This window comes from Hyla sarda, chromosome 7 (genome assembly GCF_029499605.1).
Source record: "Hyla sarda isolate aHylSar1 chromosome 7, aHylSar1.hap1, whole genome shotgun sequence".
Lineage (NCBI taxonomy): Eukaryota > Metazoa > Chordata > Amphibia > Anura > Hylidae > Hyla > Hyla sarda.
In genome coordinates this window covers 198637180-198660763 of record NC_079195.1, presented here as the reverse complement: position 1 = coordinate 198660763, position 23584 = coordinate 198637180, and the positions used below count along the sequence as shown (strand labels likewise).

General features: G+C 43.4%; 1 protein-coding gene across 4 annotated transcripts in view; it reads left to right on the top strand.

Moving 5' to 3' along the window:
• LOC130283012 (tenascin-R-like) overlaps nt 1-23584 on the top strand; it is a 551407-nt gene that overhangs the window by 465941 nt on the left and 61882 nt on the right. For all 4 annotated transcript variants that reach the window (XM_056532112.1, XM_056532113.1, XM_056532114.1 and 1 more), the window contains exons 11-15: nt 4925-5191; nt 5315-5434; nt 6145-6288; nt 11054-11173; nt 11416-11559. In XM_056532112.1, the coding sequence (XP_056388087.1) occupies nt 4925-5191; nt 5315-5434; nt 6145-6288; nt 11054-11173; nt 11416-11559 (795 nt within the window). The remainder of the gene's footprint in view (nt 1-4924; nt 5192-5314; nt 5435-6144; nt 6289-11053; nt 11174-11415; nt 11560-23584) is intronic.

The window sequence follows — 23584 nt, the reverse complement described above, 5'->3', positions numbered from 1 at the left end:
TCGCATATGCGAATTTACGCGCGTGTTAATTTTGCATATGCCAATATCCACTTATGCTAATTTTCGCATACACGAATATTCGCATATGCGAAAATAAAACGAGAATATAACGAATATGCGAATATTCGCGAATATATGACGAATATTCGTCCATATATTCGCGAATATTCGCGAATTCGAATATGGCCTATGCCGCTCAACACTAATGGTTAGTGGCGTTACAATTACCGAATGGCATAAGGTGAAAAGATTGTGACTTGTGAGCTAGGCAGCACTGACTCTGGCCGGAAGCCCACAAAGCATCCAGTGTTGGCAGAGGAGCCCTTGTACAGTTATTATCTCTTCTTGCTAGACAATTTTCCCTCTCAGAGCGGGGACAGGATTGTATGTAAAGAGGCCTTTTCAGCATGAACTGGAGACTGTTCTTGGGTAAAGCCTTCTGAAACGCCATACAGTGATCTGTGATCAAGGTAATGGACCCAGTGCTGGGAACTTGGAACTGGATTAGAGATTTTTTTGGGAAAAAGCCAGGGCTAAGATAGCTTAGTGCACAACACGTTTTGTTGGCAGGGAAACACACTAGACTAGATCTAGCCATGATACAGACTAAACTAAACGTTGTCTGGTGTAAACTGGTTTCAGCTCTCTGTAGAGAGAGGGTTGAAGTTGTGAGACTGCTCCCTCAGAACATACTAGTGGCTTCTAGAAGCCTGTCTGAAGGAAGGTCATGTGACCCAAACCTCACGCTTTCTTAAAGGGGTACTCCACTGCCCCAGCGTCCAGAACATTTTGTTCCGAATGCTGGGTGCGGGCTGCGAGGGTCGTGATGTAACGGCTACACCCCTAGTGATGTCACACCACACCCCTTCCCATAGACTTGCATTGAGGGGGTGTGGTGTGACATCATGAGGGGGCATGGCTGTGATATCAGGAGCCCCGAAGCCTGTACCCAGCGTTCGGAACAAAATGTTCCAGATGCAGGGGCAGTGGAGTACCCCTTTAAATGTTTCCCCTAGTGGTGGTAGTAGGCAGAAACATGACCAGGAGGATAGCTATACAGGGTGCAGAGGTATTAGTTGCTTTGGTACCCTGGTGCCTAAGGGAACCCTAAAGCACATCTACGTCATAACAGACCAGTATTATAGTATATATAGGCACATGGGGCCCTGTTGTAGATTTTGCATCGGGGCCCAAAAGCTACAAGTTACTAGTGTTGCTCGCGAATATTCGCAATTCGAATATTATTCGCGAATATCGTATATTCGCGAATTCGCGAATTTCGCGAATATAGCGCTATATATTCGTAATTACGAATATTCGTGTTTTTTTTTTTTTTTTTTTTCTTCACAGTACACATCACAGTGATCACCCCTCTCTGCTTCCAGCTTGTGTGGTGTAAAGAAGGCTATAATACTACTGTGTGAGACTGGCGTGCCAAAATTCGCATATGCGAACATTCACATATGTAAATTTTCGCATATGCGAATTTTCACGTATGTTAATCTTGCATATGTTAATATTCGCATGTGCAAATTTTTGTATGCGCGAATATTCGCATATGCGAAAATAAAACGAGGATATAACGAATATGCGAATATTCGCGAATATAAGACGAATATTCGTCCATATATTCGCGAATATTCGCGAATTCGAATATGGCCTATGCCGCTCAACACTACAAGTTACGCCTCTGCCTTTAGCTATGTACAATAATGTAATACATTTAGAAAAGCAAAATTTGTTTGTCTGGATATGCTCTACAGCCATACAACAACATTAAGACTGCAGTATCTGGCAGACGAGTACAGGGACAGTGCAAAATCCTTCGCTACCCCGACATCTACCATTGGAAGAGCGCTGGGGGGCCACGATATACATTAAATGGTTGGCCTGTCCTGAGAAATCATTGGGTTTGGCTGACATTAGCCGAATGTACATGGGCAGCTGCACAGTTGCCATCTTATCTCAACATGGATATGTCCTTTGAGACATCTACAGATAAAAAAAAGTTCTGTGCGTATTTAAAGTCAATGAAAATATTGTAATCCATGCAACAGCGAGAAGGTGAGAATTTTTTGGGTCAATATTATTTTGCTCTAGAGCTAAATATCTTTTGCGCAAGGGGACACAGTTTTTTAGTGGTGCATAGGTTATATGTTACAGCACCAAGTTTATGTGAGGTGGAGAAAATAAAAAGTAACACTGTAGAGAGAATATATAGAGAGAAGGTTTAGAGAATGCAGATTTAGATCACGAATATTGGTTTTGTAGGACACTGAGGTCATATTGAAGTGAAAGGTTGATAAGGTGAAAGTCATCTATAGAGTAGAGGTTAATGATAAACTTGATTGTGCGATATTTGGATATTTTACAGAGTAAATCCCCATAGCACATTTCTCCTTCTCTGGACAGTTCCTGAGACGGACAGAGGTGTCAGCAGAGAGTACTGTGGTCAGACTGGAAAGAACTACACAACTTTCCCTGAATCATACAGCAGACAATAAGTACTGGAAGGGATAAGATTTTTAAATAGAAGTAATTTACAAATCTGTATAACTTTTTGTCCCCAGTTGATTTAAAAAAAAAAAATCCCTCTGGAATACTGCTTTACAGTATTGAAACTTCCCCAGCCATCAACTATCACTGCAGACTTGTAGAAAATAAACCTTATCAGCGGGCGCTGCTCAGAACTCCAGAAGCACCAAAGTGGAAGCCAAGATAGGATAAATGTGCTAGGAAGCACTATGTTTATTAAATAACCAATAGTGGTATGCCATTCTGAGGAAGAAGGATTGACCCTCCGAAACGCGTCTATTGGTTATTTAATAGACATAGTGCTTCCTAGCACTTTTATCCTATCTTGGCTTCCACTTTGATCCTTCTGGAGTTCTGAGCAGCGCCCGCTGATAATGTTTATTTTCTACTAGTCTGCAGGTTAGTACTAAAGTCACCTTATGGTAGATAACCCCTTTAACTAAATACTCCCCTATGGACCAAACACTGGATCATCTGCCTAGCTAGTGGGAGCAGCAGCAGCTGTCCCACTGCTCATCTATTACCAACATTGTGCCTGGCTTGAGTAATTCACCTCCAGGTCAGTGTATTACCGTGCAAAGTATGGTATCAACCAATATATCACCATGCTTTACTTTTTCTTTTTTTTTACTAAGTACCACAAATCGGAGAGAAAAATGACTCGAAAATTAGACTCTCACACATCACAGTACAAAAAAATCACCTTGAATAATAGAGATATGCATAGAAAATTTGCTGTTTGAACCCAATTGCTACCAGGGAATAAAGGCGTGTGTCTAATGTACTGCTTGTTCCGCTAACAAATCTCTGACATTTAGATTGGGCGAACCATGGGTAGTCCATCCTTAATTTAATCAGAGCCATTAAATTGATATAACATATGAAAGGCCCATTGCCCGAAAATATTAGTTGATTATTTTCACCTTTAAAATAGTAAAGGCCATCATGGCATGCTACAGACGTAATAGCATGTGGCAGCCAAAGCATTGAAAGTTTATTTTAGTTCATATATTATTACATTTAGTATAATGCTGCTCTATACTTTATTGTGTAATTGTTAATGCTCATTTCTATTTACCAGGAATAGTGTCGTTCACCCGTTGAATCTTCATAGTTTATTTCAAATGTGCAGCGGGACAAAGAACATCCGAACTGCGGGGGAGCGAAAATTTATGGCAACTACCATTTCCTGCATTAAAGCACACTTGCTCAGGCCGCCGGCGCCCCGAGGAGGTGTGCTTTGATGCAGGGAACAGTCATTGCCATAAGGTATTGCCCCCGCAGTTCGGATGTGCTTTATCCTGCTGCACATGTTAAAGGGTTACTCCGGTCGAAAATAAATGTTTTCCAAGCAACTGACGTCAGAAATTTATACAGATTTGTAAATTACTTCTATATAAAAAACCTTCATCCTTCCAGTACTTATCAGCTGCTGCATGCTCTAGAGGAAGTTTTGTAGTTCTTTCCAGTCTGATCTCATTGCTCTCTGCTGCCTCCTCTGTCTGTGTCAGGAACTGTCCAGAGCAGCAGCAGAACTGTCCATAGGTTTGCTATGGGAATTTGCTCCTGTTCTAGACACCAATAAAGGTAGCAGCAGAGAGCACTATGGTCAGACTGTAAAGAACTACACAACTTCCTCTGGAGCATACAGAGTAGGAGGAGTGAAAAATGGGGGGGGGGGTATGTTGAGAGCGCTGCTGTCAGATGGCGAAGGTTGAAGTCAAGAAACGGTATGAGCCAGCACTTATGCAGGACTAACTTTTATTGAAAAAAGAAGTCAAGACAGTAAAAACAGGTCAACGCGTTTCGGCGCTCGCTGGCGCCTTCCTCAGGTCCACAATTATAAACTTGTGCAGTCCTAGAGGAGTTCTGCACAGTTTCTTACCAATAGAAAAAGGAATAGGACCAATCAGGCCAGGGCTCCCTCTCTCTCCAAAGGCCCCATAGCAGCCGCATGGTCTAACACTATGGTACATACACCATTGCTTTAAGGATAACTATTATTTCACCAAGTCACCCAGCTCCCAAAGCTGAATCCATTAATTTCCATCCCACTAAAGCGAGCGGTATACTGACTCTCATAGACCTACATTGCAATGCAAGTCAAAGGGAGTTCTGGCAATTCTATATAAACTGCTTACTATAGCTTAGCAGAACGGATGTGAATGGACTCAAGGGGCCATAAACTTGCCTTATCTGCAGACACGACAGGAGAGGTTTTGGTCACCCAATAACAATGAAGTTTGGATTTGCTTAGCTGCCATGTATGCTGTCTGTAGGGTACATAGCCTTTGTACAGTATGTGTTCATAAATGAGAGAAGAATTACACAACAGTTCTAATATTAAAACTATATTGCAGCTGCATTTATTCCTCTCTTTTGTCCACAGGTTTTCGGCCAATCACACAACTGTATTTCTCCGGCATCTCAGCATTTAGTGTCAATGTTTCATGGACTGATCCGTCTCCACCAGCTGACCGGTTCATTCTCAGCTATACCCCGATAGGGGGTGATGAACCCATAGAACTTTCTCTTGATGCTTCAACACGCCAAACACATCTATCGGACCTGCTGCCAAGCACAGAGTATCTGGTTACTCTGCTACCCATCCATGGGACCTTGAGGGCAGAACTAGTGGAGGGGACAGTAACAACAGGTCAGTAAGAAGCTTTTCACATCTCCAAAATCCCTGGATATGTCTGTTTATAGAAGTCTCTGTTAATGTCACATATCATGGCAGTTTTGAGACTAAAAGGTTTCTTAAATGTATCTACTACAGGGGTTGGTCCTCCTATGGACGTATCAGTGATAAACGTAACTGAAGACTCAATGGCAGTGGTTTGGAGACCCCCACCTTCATCTTTCCACCACTACAGGCTGTCTTACCAGTCTACTAAAGGTAGGAAAGTCACAGCTAGAATATTTGTTATATATATATATATATATATATATATATATATGTGTGTGTGTGTGTGTGTGTGTGTGTGTGTGTGTGTGTGTGTGTGTGTGTTTTATTGTAAAAGAGGGACTATTTACCAAGTATAAATGTATTCATAATTCAGAAGCTTGAACATTTTTCTTAAAAATGAACAGTATTATGGCTCCATATTCTTTAGGTGTAAAGGCCCAATCTGTACATCAAAGACATTATCCTAAAATGAAAATGGATCCACTATCTACTGGATAGGGAATAACTAGTAGATTGGTGAGTGTGTCCACTGATCACAAGAACAGAGTTCTAGTGTCCCCTTAATGAATGGACTTGAGCTTGGCTATGTTCAGAAGCCCCATAGAAAATGAATGGAGTGCACACTGCCTGCCCCTCATTTGGGAGAGATTGGTTCTCGTGGTTGGTTGAGGTCCCAGCGGTCTAGCCCTCATGATCCACTGGTTATCCCCAATCCTACAGATAGGGGATAACATTTGATCTTAGGCTTACTCCTTTAAAGGATGAGAAAAATCAATGTAGATTACCACAACTATGATTTATCTGGGATGAGAAGGTTTGTCTACCTTGAAAAGCCATGGTCTTCATTACTGTAAGAATTTTAATGAATTTTACACATTGTCATGAAACATTTATGGATATGCTCTGTTTACTTTTTGCAGGGAGGATGGACAGTGTAGTAATTGCCAATGACCAGACTCAGTTTACACTAACCAATCTCCAACCAAGTACTGAGTACAGGATCAGTCTGAGCAGTGTCTGGGGCCGAGAAGAAAGTGAAAGAGTAATTGTCACAGCCGAAACAGGTTGGTATAAAATGAATGGATGGAATGTATCTAACAATATAAATCTCAAAAAGAAACGGAAACATCCAGCGTCCAACTCAGGAAACATTCATTTATTGATAAGCCAAGTAGACATACAGGAACATGGTAAAAGTGATGGGTTTCAGCTTATATTAGAAAGCCTTAGTCATACAAAGATAAAACACATGAGGATCTCTTTATGTATGGGGAGAGCAGGTGGCGCACACCTGAAAATCAGGACGCACCCACACACAATTACATCAAGAACATACAAATGCAAGTACAAAAATAAGTTTGTGTTCAGACATGACATTGTAAGAATGTACCGAAAAATATAAAAAACAAACATGTGAAAGACACTAACTGCTCATGCAATTCTATTGCACAAATAAGAAAAAGAAAAAATATATAGGCAAATATAGAACCATAAGAAAACATGAGAAGAAAGAAAAAGGGGGCTATGAGAAATTTGTAATGCACAAGATGCATATATATATATATATATATATATATATATATATATAAATAAGCTACACATAGGCGTGCGCACGGGGTGTGCCGGGTGTGCCCAGGCACACCCTAATCAAGCCCAGGGAGGCATCCGAGGCCACCACCGAGCAGCCCGCAGAGGACCCCCCCCCCCCCCCCCGTCACATTCGGGACATCCCTGTGTCTTGAAAGATCTTTTCGGGACACAAGGATGTCCCGGTTACCTTTCTACAGCCGCCCCCGTGTTAACTTTCAAAACACAGGGGCTGCCGGGAACTAGCGCACGCAGGGACGTCACCTAATGTGGGGGAACTGAACTGCACCTAATGTGGGGGAACTGTACTGCCAACCAAATGTGGGGGAACTGTACTGCCAACCTAATGTGGGGGAACTGTACTGCCAACCTAATGTGGGGGAACTGTACTGCCAACCTAATGTGGGGGAACTGTACTGCCAACCTAATGTGGGGGAACTGTACTGCCAACCTAATGTGGGGGAACTGTACTGCCAACCTAATGTGCGGGACTCATACTGCCAACCTAATGTGGTGGGACTTATACTGCACCTAATGTGGGGGAACTATACTGCACCTAATGTGGCGGGACTTATACTGCACCCAATGTGCGGGGACTTATACTGCCAACCTAATGTGTTGGGACTTATACTGCACCTAATGTGGTGGAACTATACTGCACCTAATGTGGGGGAACTATACTAACTGTGTGTATGTGTGCATATATATATATATATATATATATATATATATGCACGCGCGTGGCGTGAGTTTGTCCTTTAGGGTGCACACCCTAATGCAATAGGCTGCGCACGCCTATGCTCTTATCACTGTGTATGTTCACACCACATCTCTAGCAAACAGCTGATCGGTGAGGAGGTCTGGTGTTGGATTTTCACATCAGATATTGATGACCTATCCTGAGGATAGTCCATTAAAGGTTTATTTCCATCTCCTTAATCATGTGTCTATATGTAGAGCATGGAAGCATAAACAGGTTGAAATTGGCTTCATTTAGCAAACTTGCTTACTTCTGTAAATATTTCTTCATATCTCCCCTTTTGTTAACGGCTGGTAGTCATGGTTCTCGTCCACCAGCTCTGCTTTTGAAGCAGCAGTGATGTCACTGTCTAGAGTAGCCCGAGTTCCTGAACTGAGTGCATATCAGGCTCTCTCTTCGGGCTTACCTAAGCACATTCATCATGTCTGACAGCTGCAGGCAGAGTGCTTTTGCTTGGGAGCTGTCACACACAGAAGCAGATGACCTGTCTCTGACCCCAGCCACGTCCACCAGCAATCCAAGGAGAAAGAGCAGATGGCAGCAGAAAGTGAGAGAGGTAATCAGGGGAGATGGGACAACACCTGTTATAAAAAAAAAAAAGTTCTACTGTGAACAAGATCTACTATGAGGTTCAAAGTATCTTACGTTTCCAAACAACATGTAATCTTGGACACGTGAGACAAAGTGTGCTTTCCAAAGAGTTTGAATATATTTAAGGAGTTCTTAAACCTATCACAGTGCCAGAGCAGCTTTTTACTTTATACAACAATTCTAGGATAGACCAGCAATCGAAAATAGAAATCCAAGAAGAAATAGCTTCAACATTCGAAAAGGTATGAGAGGCACTCACCATTCGATGTGCTTCATACTTATTGACATCTTTTCTGCAGATAAAATTGCAGCATGATGTGCACAAATGCCACAACGGAACAGTAATTTTCACACTATCAACATGTTTCTTTAAACTACCAGAAGAAGAAGACGCATACAGCAGTTGAAATCAATGCCTGCTGAAAATTAAACTTTCTTGATGTCAAAGGTGTTAAAGCTATAGAGGAAGGCCAGGTATCGACTATAAGGCTTATGGAAAAAGGAAACCAGTCCTCTTTTCTCTTGGCTAGTATGAACTGTTGTGCTTGTCCATTAGACATTTAAGAAAAATTGTGCTTTATAGGGCCTTATAGGAGTAAAATATTGATGGTCTATCCTTAGATAGGAGTAAAATATTGATGGTCTATCCTCTTTCATAGTCCATTAACATCAGATAGGTGGGGGGTCTGACTCCGTACATCTTCCAGATGGGGCCATGTGTTTTCATCTTTGTTTAGTTTTCAGTATGTATGTGCCTGGTATTGCAGTCTAACCCCTATTTGCATTCACTGAGCTGTAATACCTGTCACAGCCTATATGGAGCTGTGCCTGGAAAACAGTAAACAGAACATGGTGCTTGGCAGAGCAGACCACTGCCCTGAGAATCAACTGATCGGCAAAAGTGCCAGGAATACCCACAATCTGATTTTGATGAACTATCCTAAGGATAGCACATCAATATTCTATCCCTGGAAAACCCCTTTAAAGTCATCCCATCTATTTGTGCAACATACGATGGAAAGAATGAGCGATGAAGACAAGTGTCAACCTTAAAATGGTTTGTTGTGAGCGGTGGTAGCATCGACCAGTATATAAACATGGAGCAGTATCAATTTTGCTCTAGGGCTCCACTCCCCCATGTACAGGGCTTGTGCAAGGAATTTTCCCACCTTAGGTGAAAACTAATTTTGCCGCCCTTTGACCCCATTGGCTCTGCCCTTTGACACAACTTCCTCCTCATGGGGTGGATGTATGGAGGTGTGCACGATGTTAGGACCTGCTTGTCTGGCCTCAGAGGTGGCACTGTGCTCCTCCAGCAGGCTGAAGAATGCAGAATATTATGGTACCAGTGGGGGGGTTGCTTGCTGGGCGGGTGCTTTGGATGAGCGGTGAGTGCTTTGGATGCTTGCTGGCTAATAGCTTTCACACAGTGGGCAGAGTGGCAGTGCCCCCATCAAGAGGGCACTCTAGGTGGCTGCCTATTTTGCCTATAGGCAGAACAAGCCTTGCCAATGTACCTCCATGCCATGATCTTTTTAAGAGTGCATAGGTAGGAATTGCATATACAACACGCTTCCTCTAAAAGAAAGATCAATACTGGAGCGCAACCGGCTATCTTTCTAATCATGATGTAGTGGTGCTATATGGAGCTACATCATTATATAAATGAATAATTCATTTTACAGTGTTTACGTATCCCATGCACTGTAAAAACACCACATATGGTACAACGCTAGTTTTACGGTACGCCTGGGTATAGCATCTGCTGTTGAGCCCATGAGCGTCAAGTTTACTCCTCTGAGCAGAAATGAGCTGAACATATGATATCATGATATATGACTTCTGGAATCATAGACAACAGTGTTTCTCAATGTTGCTAAGCCAAGTATTTAAATAAATTGTATCAAAGTAAACACATGGCTATGATCTTACAATACGATTCAAAACATTAGCTGGTTGTGAGTTCCCCCTAGACCAGTTTCCCCAACCGGTGGGGCTCCAGCTGTTACAAAACTTCAACTCCCGGCATGCCTGGACAGCCTTTGGCTATGCGGGCATGCTGGGAGTTGAAGTTTTGCAACAGCTGGAGGCACACTGGTTGGGAAACGCTACCCTAGACACATGGTATATATCCCCAGTGGTACACACATCCCAGGGTTAGAACCTACTGTACAGAACAATTGTTTTTAGAATGCAGTCCCAACCAGTTAGCCCATCCATAGCCCATCCTTTCCTTCTCACCAACCTATTTAATTGTCTAAATATCATTCATTAGCTATGTAAAGTGGTTTCCACTCTTTTAGTTGTCACTTACATGCAGGGAGTGAGGAAAATACGTAATCTAGCCATCCTCTGTGTCTCTGTCCAAATCTCTCTTTGAAAGCAGCCCCCACCCTCTAGAAAGACACAGACCATGTGGTTTCTGCCCTGCACTGATGAGTCATGCTCCCTTTAGCTGGAAGTTGTGTGCAGACTTAGCCAATCACACACTGAATCTCTCTGCTCACAAAGCAGGAGAGTGGGGACTGCTCTCAGAGAGAGAGAGCTGTAGGAAGCTGGACGACAATGAGGGTGAGGCTGGGAAATGTAGTATTCATGCTGAAGAGGAGAAAAGGATGACAAAGAATATCAAGCAGCCTGAGAAGACAACAGGGACCACAGGAGCCATGCATATCAGGCAGAATCATTTACAAGGAACAAGTTTATATATATATATATATATATATATATATATATATATATATATATATTTATTTATAATTTCAGTTTTGTTGCATCGATATGTCTAATGCCTACATCTGTCTGCACAAAATGATACATCTCCCGATCTGTCATCCACCATGATACTCATCTTTGGGTTTTTATATTGATCTTTTTTTTTCTTGCTGTAGCCTTGGATCCTCCATTTGGCCTGAGGACCAGTAACATCACTGATTCGGGAGCCGTTCTGCAGTGGGAGCCACCGAGGGCAGAAGTGGAGAGTTATATAATCACACTGACACACCACACAGGTCAGTAAAGATCACACACAAACCACATGTTTACAGACGTCAATGGAACATTAAACCACATGCTTGCCTTGGGGAACAATATAAGCAGCGCGCATATCTACGGATGCATTGCTGGTGACAGCTGGTCATTCTATACAAGCATTAACCTCCACACAGGGGAGAGCCATTGGCGCCCGCACTATTACACAGCTGTATGTGCTACCTTTATGATGCCTGAATGTATTTTATGTCCTATAATTCAGTTTCAGGGGAGACAATTCTCATCGACGGGGACAGCCAAGAGTTTCAGCTGCAGAACCTCCTGCCTCGTACCCATTATTCAGTGTCTCTGGCAGCCAGCGTTGGGCCCCAGGCCAGCCGGAGTGCTGGCATCAGCTTCACCACATGTAGGTACAAATTATGGCTTCCCTTTATGAAATAAAAATATAATATTCATTGTGTAAGAGCGGTAACAAATACATTGGGGCAGATTTACTCATCAGGCTGAGCCAGACTTCTGGTGTATAATATGCATTCGAAAAGTCTTCAGAACCATCAATTTTACATTTATTGTTATGTTGCAGCCGTGTGCTAAAATAAAAAACAAAAATCAGGAGCCCCCTCCCCCCACCATTCTGCTTTCAATACCCCATAATGAGCAAGGGAAAACTGAATGTTATAAATCTTCGCAAATGTATTAAAAAAGAAGAAAAACAAACTATAATCTTGCAGTGATTTCAGCCTCCAGTCTTCTTGGGGATGGGGCCAAAAGGTTTATACACATGGATATGGTTTTTTTTTTCCCATTAGTCTCTGCAGAAGAATCTTCTCAAGCTCTGTCAGGTTTGTTATAAAAGGAGGTAGGTGAAACAAGTAACACAAATCCAGACCTCTGGTAACAACCTACATGAGACCAGAAGGACCTGCAGCTTGGGAAGTACTTTGAAGGTTCTAAACAGGAATGTATGTGCTTTGCATTGCTCTACATAATGTTACTCTCTGGTGGGGTCTTTTGAGTTATTGACATTAAGGCTCGGTTCAGACTACGACATTTCTGCCTGCAATTCCGCTTTGAAATTGCAGGCAGAAATTCTGCTCACTAAAATATACATGCTAGTGAATGGGTTTTCCGTTCACCAATTCTCACTTTGGAATTTTTGAAGTGGAATTTGTGAACGGAAAATTTGCTTTCAAATTTCAGACTGAAGAATGGCGGTGTTCATCCTCCAGGCGGATCTACTCGCGGAACATATTGCAGTCTATTGGGGATAGGGGATAAGATGCCTGATCGCGGGAGACCCCTGGGATCATGCACGCGGCACCCCATTTGTAATCAGTCCCCGGAGCGTGTTCGCTCCGGGTCTGATTACCGACGACCACAAGGCCGGCGGCATGTGACGTCACGCCTCTACCCCCATGTGACGTCACGCCTCAGGCCTTCAGGCCTCTCTTTTGTATAATGTCCATATGTTTGAATGCGACAAATGGACAGGGTTTGTTCTGATAGCTCTTTAAGTCAATAATTTTATACCCCTAGTATATATGGTGCTGTCCTTGGCTAAGTCTATTTTCTCATTAAAAGTTGCCATATCCTATACAAAGTATTATTGTGATTCCTCCAGGATAAATTGCACCTTCATCTCTCAGTGTTGTATCCCCGTATTATCTCATTTAGAGAGATGTGTTCCCAGATAGATATTGATGCCTGCACACGAATGACCTATTAAACTATGAATAGGGCTCTAAACTCAATTTGTTCTATGACTGGTAGCAAACGAAGTTCTTAAGGGCCCCGTGATCAAATCTCTGATAGATCCTGTGCTAGTAAATTGAATTTATTCTGCACCAAAAATATGTAAATTGTATCAATTCTGCTGCACATTTTTGGTAGGATAAAGACTATTTTTTCATGATTTATTACAGTATTGATGTCCACGCAATCTATGGCCTGCGTTTGAGAATTTACATAAAACACAATAGCACACATGAATAATAAAAGCTGTCAGATACCTAAGTTATTTATATTAAGGGGAGATGGTGCGACTGAAATGAGACCAAAATGGTAAATCTCAGACACTGCATTTGAAGAGTGGTTAGAATAGAAACGAATAAGGATATTGGCAGAAATATTTGTGGTAGCCCTTGGGGGGGTACAGTGTAGTTGGGGGTGTTGCTTCAGAATATAAGGGGTTAATGTAACCCCTGTCACTCGTGACGCCAGGGTGAGGGTTAATACGCTGATGTAAATCTCTGGCCTATCGCCACCCTTCCCAGGAACGATAGGTGCGTGCTTAAATGAATGAAGGACCACAATGGAGATGAACTTGAACTTGTATAAACTTTACTGAAGTACTTGCGGTACATCCAATTAACAGCAACAGTCTCAGTAATACAGTCTCTATATAGCACGGCAGTGATTGACAGATGCTGAGGACCATTGACTTATCCAAAGAGTTATTAGATTTAGGATTTTTGCAGCGATCCGTCCGGATTTAGGGGAATATTTAGGTCTGGTGATCTTGCTGAGGTAATAGGGATTGAAGTAACTCACAGTTTTTAGAGATGACTGTTGCTGCAAGGCTTAGGCCTGGTTACTGCTGATGACAGCTGCGCAGATCCGTCCTCATCAGCAGCCCACGAGGAAAGACAGCTAGTAATGTCCGCCGCTCCCTTATATGGGCAGGGGCAGGGCCTTTTGGATTGGTCCGTGTCAGCTGTCACTCACCGTTACAAGGCATGGTGGGTGAACACGTCACGGGGACCTCCAAAGGACCTTAAGCAAAACCATAGAGTTTCTACCTGATCACGTGACCCGCGGGTCCTGCTATGCTCCGTACAGGTAAATAACCAAATATATACAGTTTCTATACCTATAGCTATATAAATATCAACTAGAATTACTATATATCTACTGACTAAGTGAGAGGTGACAAGGAGAAGACTAGACAAGAGGGACCCCTACGTCCTAGGGACTCTGGCTATGGGGACATCTATACAGGTAACGTATAGGATACGGTACCGGAACACTGCATATTATAATGATAAAAGATTATAAACCCCAACCCTAAAAAATATAACAATTATTTTTTAGTTCCGAAAAGCTGGGTATTGGACTATTGGACATGACATCACGACAGCAGTGTAAAAAATGGGTCATGACAGCAGAAACAGTTGAAAAATGTAATATATTTAAAATATTTTAATTTTCCAACATCCAGGATTTTAAAACCTATTGAATGCATAATCTGGCACTGAGCAGAACATTCCAAAATTTTGTTGCAGCAGAGTCCCATTGTTTTCAATGGGATACTGCTGCACCATGCACACAGTGAAATTTCCACAGCAAATGTTTCCGCCACGGAAATTCAGATTCTGGATTTCGGCCAAAGAATTGACATGTTAATTCTTTTGTCAGAATCTGCTTGGAAATGCATTGCTATCTGTGAAGACGGCACATTCATGAGCAGTCCTAATGCTGGTGGAACATGCAAATTTGCGTAATGTCTGCCTGTGTTTTCTGCAAATTTTCAGCTGTGTGAACATGCTTTAACTACTGAGGAATCAGACTCTAAGGGCCCAGGCACACCAAGTAAATTCATTCTGGACATTCTGAGCGGAATCTTGCAGCAGTCTACCATTGTTTTAATTGGAATTCTGTAGCGGAATGTGTGGCACAGATTAACCATCTGCTGAGGAAGTGATTAAGCAATCCCAAAACATGTTAAAGGGGTACTCCGGCCCTAGACATCTTATTCCTATCCAAAGGATAGGGGATAAGATGTCTGATCGCGGGGGTCCCGCCACTGGGAACCCCCACAATCTCTCCTGCAGTACCCACCTGTCATCAGCCTCACGGAGCGACGATCGCTCCGTGTCTGATGACTAACGATACAGGGGCCGGAGTATCATGACGTCACGGCTCTGCCCCTCAATGCAAGACTATGGGAGGGGGTGTGGCGATAGGGGATAAGATGTCTAGGGCCGGATTACCCTTTAAGTTCTAATGGGATTGACGGAGCGGCAATATGACATGTTGGGTCTTGCCCTGGTTTTCTTCTTGGTGCCTGAGCACAATATCTCATATTGCTGCTCAGTCAATCACTCATTAAGGTTGTTCTTTTTTGTCTAAGTCCTCTCTGATGACACCTGTCTGGGGATCCGCCCAGTTTAGAAGCAAATCCCCATAGCAAACCTCTTCTAAACTGGGCGGTTCCCAAGACACGTGTCATCAGTGAGCACTTAGACAGAAAAGAACAACCTTAACTTCAGAAGCTCATAAGTACTGAAAGGATTAAGTTTTTTTAATAGAAGTAATTTACAAATCTGTTTAACTTTCTGGAGCCAGATGATATATATATATATATATATATATATAAAAAAAAAAATTTTTTCCTGGAATACCACTTTAACTCAAGCTTTACTTTACAAACTAGGTACCGTAATTCTAGACTAATGTAATGTGCAACAGTTCATCCTTTACCACGTGCAAATGATACAACTTCTGCCAGCACGTTTTACTGTTAATCTGAACCTTAAAATTCAACAGATTACATTTTTTTTGCACCAAAAATAATCCTTTGGTGGCAGATCATAAAGCTCTGAAGTACTCCTTTATCTTGGCTTATGAAAAAAGCAGGTTGAAAAAAAATCTGTTTGACCAGCGCGTTTCTTGGCAACCATGCCATTTCATCGGAAGAACAGGAAATGAGGCCTTTATGTCCGTATTGTATCTGTAGCTTCATTAATGTGTCAGTTCTTTCTGCTGTCCGTGTCCTAAATCCTCTTATGTGTCACAAAAGGGCAAAGAAATCAGTTTGATAGTTGTGTATAAACAGTTGAAGAGAAGATGTGTTACTAAACATCACACGTATGAAACTAGAAATACCGTATTTTTCGCCATATAAGACGCACCCAATTTTAAAGTAGTAAAATCTAGAAAAAAAATATTCTGCACCAAATACAATGTAAAGTATAGGACAGTGATCTTCAACCTGCGGACCTCCAGATGTTGCAAAACTACAACTCCCAGCATGCCCGGACAGCCGTTGGCTGTCCGGCAATGCCAGGAGTTGTAGTCTTGCAACATCTGGAGGTCCGCAGGTTGAAGACCACTGGTATAGGAGGTAATACTCACGTGTCCCCCCCGCTCCGGACCCGTCACCGCTCGTCAGCGCTGCGCTGGATGTGGCCCTCCATCGCTGTCGCCGCGTCCCCGGGGTGTTCCCGTCACTCCGGAATTTCTCTGCTGCCAGGTATCCTCGCTCTCCGTCGCCGCCATCACGTCGCTACACGCGCCGCTCCTATTGGATGACGGGACGGCGTGCGCGACGACGTGATGACGACGAAGGAGAGCGCCGGCCATGCAGGGGATCCCGGCACAGAGCAGACACCAAGGAGGCAGGTAAGGTCCCTCCCAGTGTCCTGTAAGCTGTTCGGGACACCGCGATTTCACCGCGGTGGTCCCGAACAGCCCGACTGAACAGCCGGGTTAGTGTCACTTTCGCTTCAGACGCGGTGGTCAGCTTTGATCGCCGCGTCTGACCGGTTAATACAGGGCATCACCGCGATCGGTGATGTCCTGTATTAGCCGCGGGTCCCGGCCGTTGATGGCTGCAGGGACCGCCGCGATAGGACAGGGTTTTAATGTGTATTTGCCGTTTAAGACGCACCAACTCCCCCCCCCCCCCAGTTTTGGGGAAGAAAAAGTGTGTCTTATACGGCGAAAAATACGGTACCTGGGGTGCAATGAAGTGGGGTGTTGGCTTCAAGTCCCGATCCCTTGTCCTTGATTGGTAGGTGTCAACGGACACTTTTCCCTTGATCTCTTATTTTGGCCTTCATGGTTATTCTGTATGTGACCTGCATTTCCTGACAGTCAGTACTCTGACAAAGGAAGCTGCAGACTACAAAAGTCCTGTGGCCTGTGCATCTGAGTGAAGACCTGTCAGGTCGAGGCTATCAAACAAGCAGTGCTAAAGCACCATGTGCAATTTTATCCCGGACTAGCTGACTACAGTGTTGTCCAGCCTTACTACATAAATGTTATGGGAGAGGAAAAGCAATGCTTTTTAGGAAACTGGAAAAGTAGGGTGGCATGCTCTAGGCCTGGTGAATTAAAACTTCTTCCATTTGAGAATAATGAAGGCCACTGTGCTTTTAAGGAACTTTCCTGCAAATGAAAGATCTCCAGATCTGTGGCTCCACACAATCCTGTCTCTGAGCTCTACAGGCAGTTCTTTCCATCTCATGGCTCATCTCATTTTTGCTCTGAAATGCAATGTCAGCTCTGAGACCTTATAAAGAGAGGACTGTGTCTTTCCAAATCCTTTCCCATCAGCTAAATTCACCCCCAGGTGAAGAAGCATCTCAAAGGCTTTGTTCATACATTCAGGTTTTGAATACTAAGCCAGAAATGGATCTGAATAGAGAAATCTCAGTGTTTTCCTTTGCATGTGTCCTCCATTTATGATCTGTCCCATGCTTGAATTAAAACTATTGGCTAATAGTTTTTCCTTTTTTTAAAAAAATTGGCAAAATTCATAAAATGTATTTACTGTGTTATTATGGGATATTGAGTGCAACCTGATATCTTGATAGCTGTGTAAACCTGATAGCTTGATAGCTGTGTAAAATTAAAAAATAAATAAAATAAAATAAATAAATAAAGTTTCCCACAAAGTGGGAAACTTTATTTATTTATTTACTTTTTAATTCTACACAATGTCGTAATATATCAAAATGTAAAAAATTGAAGGCCTGAAAATAGGGAAGATGGAACACAACTCCAATTACATTATTTTAAGAACAGACTGTACATACAGGTGAAGATTGTGCATCCGGCGTGTTGCTTGCCATAAAGATCTAGTAACGTTATCAATAGGATTCTTTAACGCTCAGCATGAGACGAGATGTTTGTCTGCATTGTGAGTGAACAAAATGTTTTTTCCAGACTCTTTATCCTGCACACAGCAAAAGTTTTCCTCGAGGGATGAGTATGAAAAGCATTTTTAAGAGCGTGTCGCCTAAAGTGAAGCTTCTCTTCTATTGAGATCTATAATATTATGCAGAACTAACTGAAATGTTATGTGTTAAAGATCAGGGCTACGGAGGGTTTATAAGCGTTAACAAGCAAATCAGATCCAATGACCAGTCACTGGGCTCAAAATACAGAGACGCATAATATACAAAACGGATCTGTCAACAGCATCTTGTCTGAGGCTTCCTGATAACAGTATTCTCATCTACAACTGTGCGGCGGTATAAAACAGATTGTACAGGGGTCCCTCAAGTTACAATATTAATTGGTTCCAGGACGACCATTGTATGTTTCGGCCATAACTCCATAACCTGCTAATTGGTTTTGAAGCCACCAAAATGTCATCCAAAAATAGGAAAAAGTGAGGAATAAACAAAAATAAGTAGGTAACTAATATACAGTAGATACCGTATTAATCGGGGTATACCACGCACCGGCCTATAACACGCACCCTCATTTTACCAAGGATATTTGGGTAAAAACGTTTTTTACCCAAATATCCATGGTAAAATGAGGGTGCGTGTGTGCGCGTGTATACCCCGATACACCCCCAGGAAAGGCAGGGGGAGAGAGGCCGTCGCTGCCGGCTTCTCTCCCCCTGCCTTTCCTGGGGTCTAGTAGTGTTGAGCGGCATAGGCCATATTCGAATTCGCGAATATTCACGAATATATGGACGAATATTCGTCATATATTCGCATATTCCTAATATTTTCGTTTTATTTTCGCATATGTGAAAATTTGCGTATGCGAAAATTAACATATACAAAAATTAGCATAAGCAAAAATTCACATGTGCGGAAATTAGCATATGATAATTTTCGTATATGCAAAAATTAGCATCGTTGCTATGAACTGCACGGCGCGGCGCTCTGACGTCATGCGCCGTGCAGCGCATAGCAACAACGCAGGGGACGCACGCCGGAGGCCTGAAGCAGCGCAGACCCGACCCCAGCAACAGGTAATTATGCAACCGGGGATGGGGGGAGGCAACGGGGCAGCGGCGCCGGCAATGGGTGCCGCTGCCCCTTCTCTCCCCCTGGCTGTTGGCGCCGGCACCGATAGCCAGGAGGACAGAACGGGCAGCGGCGCCGATAGCCAGGGGGAGAGAAGGGCCGGCAGCAAGGCTCTAGACCCCAGGAAAGGTAGGGGGAGAGAAGCCGGCAGCGACGGCCTCTCTCCCCCTGCCTTTCCTGGGGGTGTATCGGCGTATAACACGCACATAGACTTTAGGCTAAAAAATTTTGCCTAAAAGTGCGTGTTATACACCGATAAATACGGTAAGTCCTTATAGATCTGCTGGGAGCTGTAATCACTGTCTATGTAGAGGACAGGAGCTTCTTCAGTACACGCAATGTCCTAAAAAAGTAACATGGAGCCGCCCTCACCTGGTGTCCAAAGGAGCAGCTAACCCTGGTACAGGTAAAGAGTAGTGCAGAACATGTAATACCTCCCTGTACTGTAGAGGGCACTACCAGACAGGAATTCAGTGCATATACTTCAGTAATACAGGGGTTTTACCAGTGAATATCTGATTGGTCAGTTTTTCCAGCCATTGACATGTTTCACAGATCTGGACTGTCCGTAGCATTGTATGTTGAGTCTGGTTTCAAGTTGCAATGGTCCAGAAAAGACCATTGTGTGTTGAATGTGGGGGAACTATACAAAAATATAAAATTGTACTATCCTGATCCCTATAACTCTTTTATTTTTCTGTATATGGGATGTATGAGGGTCATTTTTTGCGCTTTGATTTGCACGTAATGTGAGGGAACTATACTGCACCTAATGTGGGGAACTATACTGCACCTAATGTGGGGAACTGTACTGCACACCTAATGTAGGGGGAACTGTACTGCACACCTAATATGGGGGGAACTGTACTGCACACCTAATGTGGAGGGAACTGTACTGCACACCTAATGTGGGGGGAACTGTACTGCACACCTAATGTGGGGGAACTGTACTGCACACCTAATGTGGGGGGAACTGTACTGCACACCTAATGTGGGGGAACTGTACTGCACACCTAATGTGGGGGAACTGTACTGCCAACCTAATGTCGGGGAACTATACAAAAATATAAAATTGTACTATTCTGATCCCTATAACTCTTTTATCTTTCTGTATATGGAAATGTATGAGGGTCATTTTTTGCGCTTTGATTTGTAGTTTTTATCGGTACCATTTTTGTTTTAATGGGACTTTTCAATTGCTTTTTAGATATTTTTTATGGTATTTGAAGTGACAAAAAATGTGCACCTCTGGTTAGTGCACTATTACGACTTTTGGGGCCCCACTTTTCATTTTACCTAGGGCCCCGCTAAGCCAGCCCTGCGCCCCGGTGAGAGCCGACGTGCAAGCGTAGCACCTGTGAACTCAACAGGATTAGAATGTGACGTCTGTGTTGATAAATAGCTATGGATGCTGGGGCTCAGTCGTAGTGATACCAAATATGTGTATTTTTATTTTACATTTTTATGAATTTACGTATAAAGAGGCATATAAAGGGAGGGATTTTTTGTTATTCTTTATTGTATGTACAGGCAATATACCCGGTCATGCTGCACAGCACGGCCGGGTACACAGACACCCATGGCAATCCTGGGGGCCTTCACTAGACCCTGCAGTGGCATAACTATAGAGAGTGCTGAGGAAGTAGTCACACCAGGGCCCTGGTGCCTAAGGGGGCCACATGGCACATCTGCCCTATAAGAGACCAATATTATAAATGACATATGGGGCCCTGTTGCAGATTTCGCATTGGGGCCCAGAGCCCAGAAACTACAAGTTACGACTCTGAGACCCTGACTACCATGAAAACCAGGGCTGAGAATTGCAGGAGCCGGGGCCAATACTGGAGGTAAGCGGCAATCTTCACATGCAGAGGTCATGGTCGCGGCATGTGAAGGATTCAACTACCCAATACTGGCACTTATTTCAGGAGCCTGGCTATCATACTGATGGCTGAGCCCCTGCATGTCCTGCACAGGAGAGCCACATAAGCTTATTCTAGCCTCGCCACAGGCTAGAATAAGTAGCCATACTGACCATTGTAACTCATCCCACAGCCTTTCTGGAAGTTTCTGCAAATAAACTAGCTGGGGAGCATGTCATGTGACCAATGATTCACTTATCTGATAATTAACCCTTACACTCATACAGAAAGGTAATTTACAGCTAGGCAGGTCAACTTACACTATCCCATTCACAGATTTTAATGAGAGGAGAACCAAAAAAGTAGGACTTGCTTGGCCCTTGACCATGACTGTCTAATGAAATTATAGAGAATGATGACATCTGCAATCTATTAGTTACTTGTGTAGAGACCATCATGGGGGGAGATTTATCAAAACCCGTGGAGAGGCAAAGTTGCCCAGTTGCCCATAGCAACCAATCAGCTTGCTTCTTTCATTTTTCATAGGCCTCGTTAAGAATATAAGAAGCGAGCTGATTGGTTGCTATGGGCAACTGGGCAACTTTGCCTCTCCACGGGTTTTGATAAATCTCCCCCCATGATGGTCTCTACACAAGTAACTAATAGATTGCAGATGTCATCATTCTCTATAGTTTCATTAGACAGTCATGGATGGCCAGTCGGTCAGTGGTAGACATTTTTGGGCTGTTCTCTAGTGGAAGAGATCAGTCACAGCATGTGGATAACATGGCTGTCATTGTTATGGAGACGCTGTCAGTATTCTGTCATTCTGGGGGGAACTTTGGCCGACTCTATTATCGAGGCGTGTCGGTTGCCATAGGGAAAAGCTGGCCAGGAAGGATGTGGTAAAATATTTGTGGACTTTTGTATGAAGCTATTGCTGCTGTATGCAAGATATACTTTCTCCCCGAAGACGAATCGTAAAAGTTGGCAAAAAAGGAATAACATTTATATTTTTCAATTGCTTCCTGTAAGATTCAATGAAACATATTTCCATTAGTCATAAATAGTCCTTTTTCTGGCACAGAGGATTAGATTATGGATGCAAAAACTTGTTACAGGTCATGTCACGCGTACACCATAAAAAGATAATCTGCGCAGTGACAGTCCAGGGCCGCCATGCTGGAGATCGAATTGCGCAAGTTCGGGATCTCACAGCAAGTAACAGCTACATTGCTGCAAATTAAGTATATGCATAAATAGGAGGTTTATGCATATTTTGGGAGTGTTCCCTAGCCCCTATGCGCTCCGCTACGCCCGCAAGGCGGGCACATAGGGGCTATGGAACACCTCTGTTGCACAAAACATATTCCTACTTTTGTCCATATCTCCAAAATAGTTCAACATAATAGGAAAAAGGACAACACCATTGAGATCAACCTCACCTAGTGCCAGCAGGTTAGTATGGGCGACCCTGCTGACTGATTCCCTTAAAAAAAATCCCTTAAAGGCGTACTCCGGTGGAAAACAATTTGTTTAAAATCAACTGGTGCCAGAAAGTTCAACAGATTTGTAAATTACTTCTATGTAAAAATCTTAATCCTTCCAGTACTTATCTGCTGCTGTATGCTCCAGAGGAAGTTCTTTTCTTTTTCACTGTCTTTCCAGTCTGACCACAGTGCTCTCTGCTGACACCTCTGTCCAGAGCAGGAACTGTCCAGAGCAGGATAGGTTTGCTATGGGGATTTGTTCTTGCTCTGGACAGTTCCTGACATAAACAGAGGTGTCAGCAGAGAGCACTGTGGTCAGACGGAAAAAGAAATAAAAAAAAAAAAAGAACTTCCTGTGGAACATACAGCAGTAGATAAGTCCTGGAAGGAATAAGATTTTTAAATAGAAGTAATTTACAAATCTTTTTAACTTTCTGGCACCAGTTGATTTAAAAAAAATGTTTTCCACTGGAGTAGCCCTTTAAGATATTTAGGGTTAAAGGGGTAGTCCAGTGGTGAAAAGTGTATCCCCTATCCTAAGGATAGGGGATACGTTTCAGATCACAGGGGGTCCAACCGCTGGGGCCCCCCGTGATCTCCTGTACGGGGCCCCGACATCCCACGGGAAGGGGGCATGTTTACCACCGCACGAAGCGGCGGCTGACACGCCCCCTCAATACAACTTTATTGCTGAGCTGGAGAGCTGCTTTCGGCAATCCTCGGCTCTTCCATAGCGATGTATTGAGGGGGCGTGTCAGCCGCCGCTTCGTGCGGTGGTAGATGCCCGCCATCTGGCCAGTGAGCCGGGGCCCCGTACAGGAGATCGCGGGGGGGACCCCAGCGGTCAGACCCCCCGCGATCTGAAACTTATCCCCTATCCTTAGGATAGGGGATAAGTTTTTCAGCACTGGACTACTCCTTTAAGACATGTTCACCGTGCCGGCCGGAGTCTTCTAACGTAGTAGAGTTGTGCTGGGAAGGTCTGCCAAATGTCTGCGTCTGTGCACACTTTCCTCTGCGGCGCTGATGCC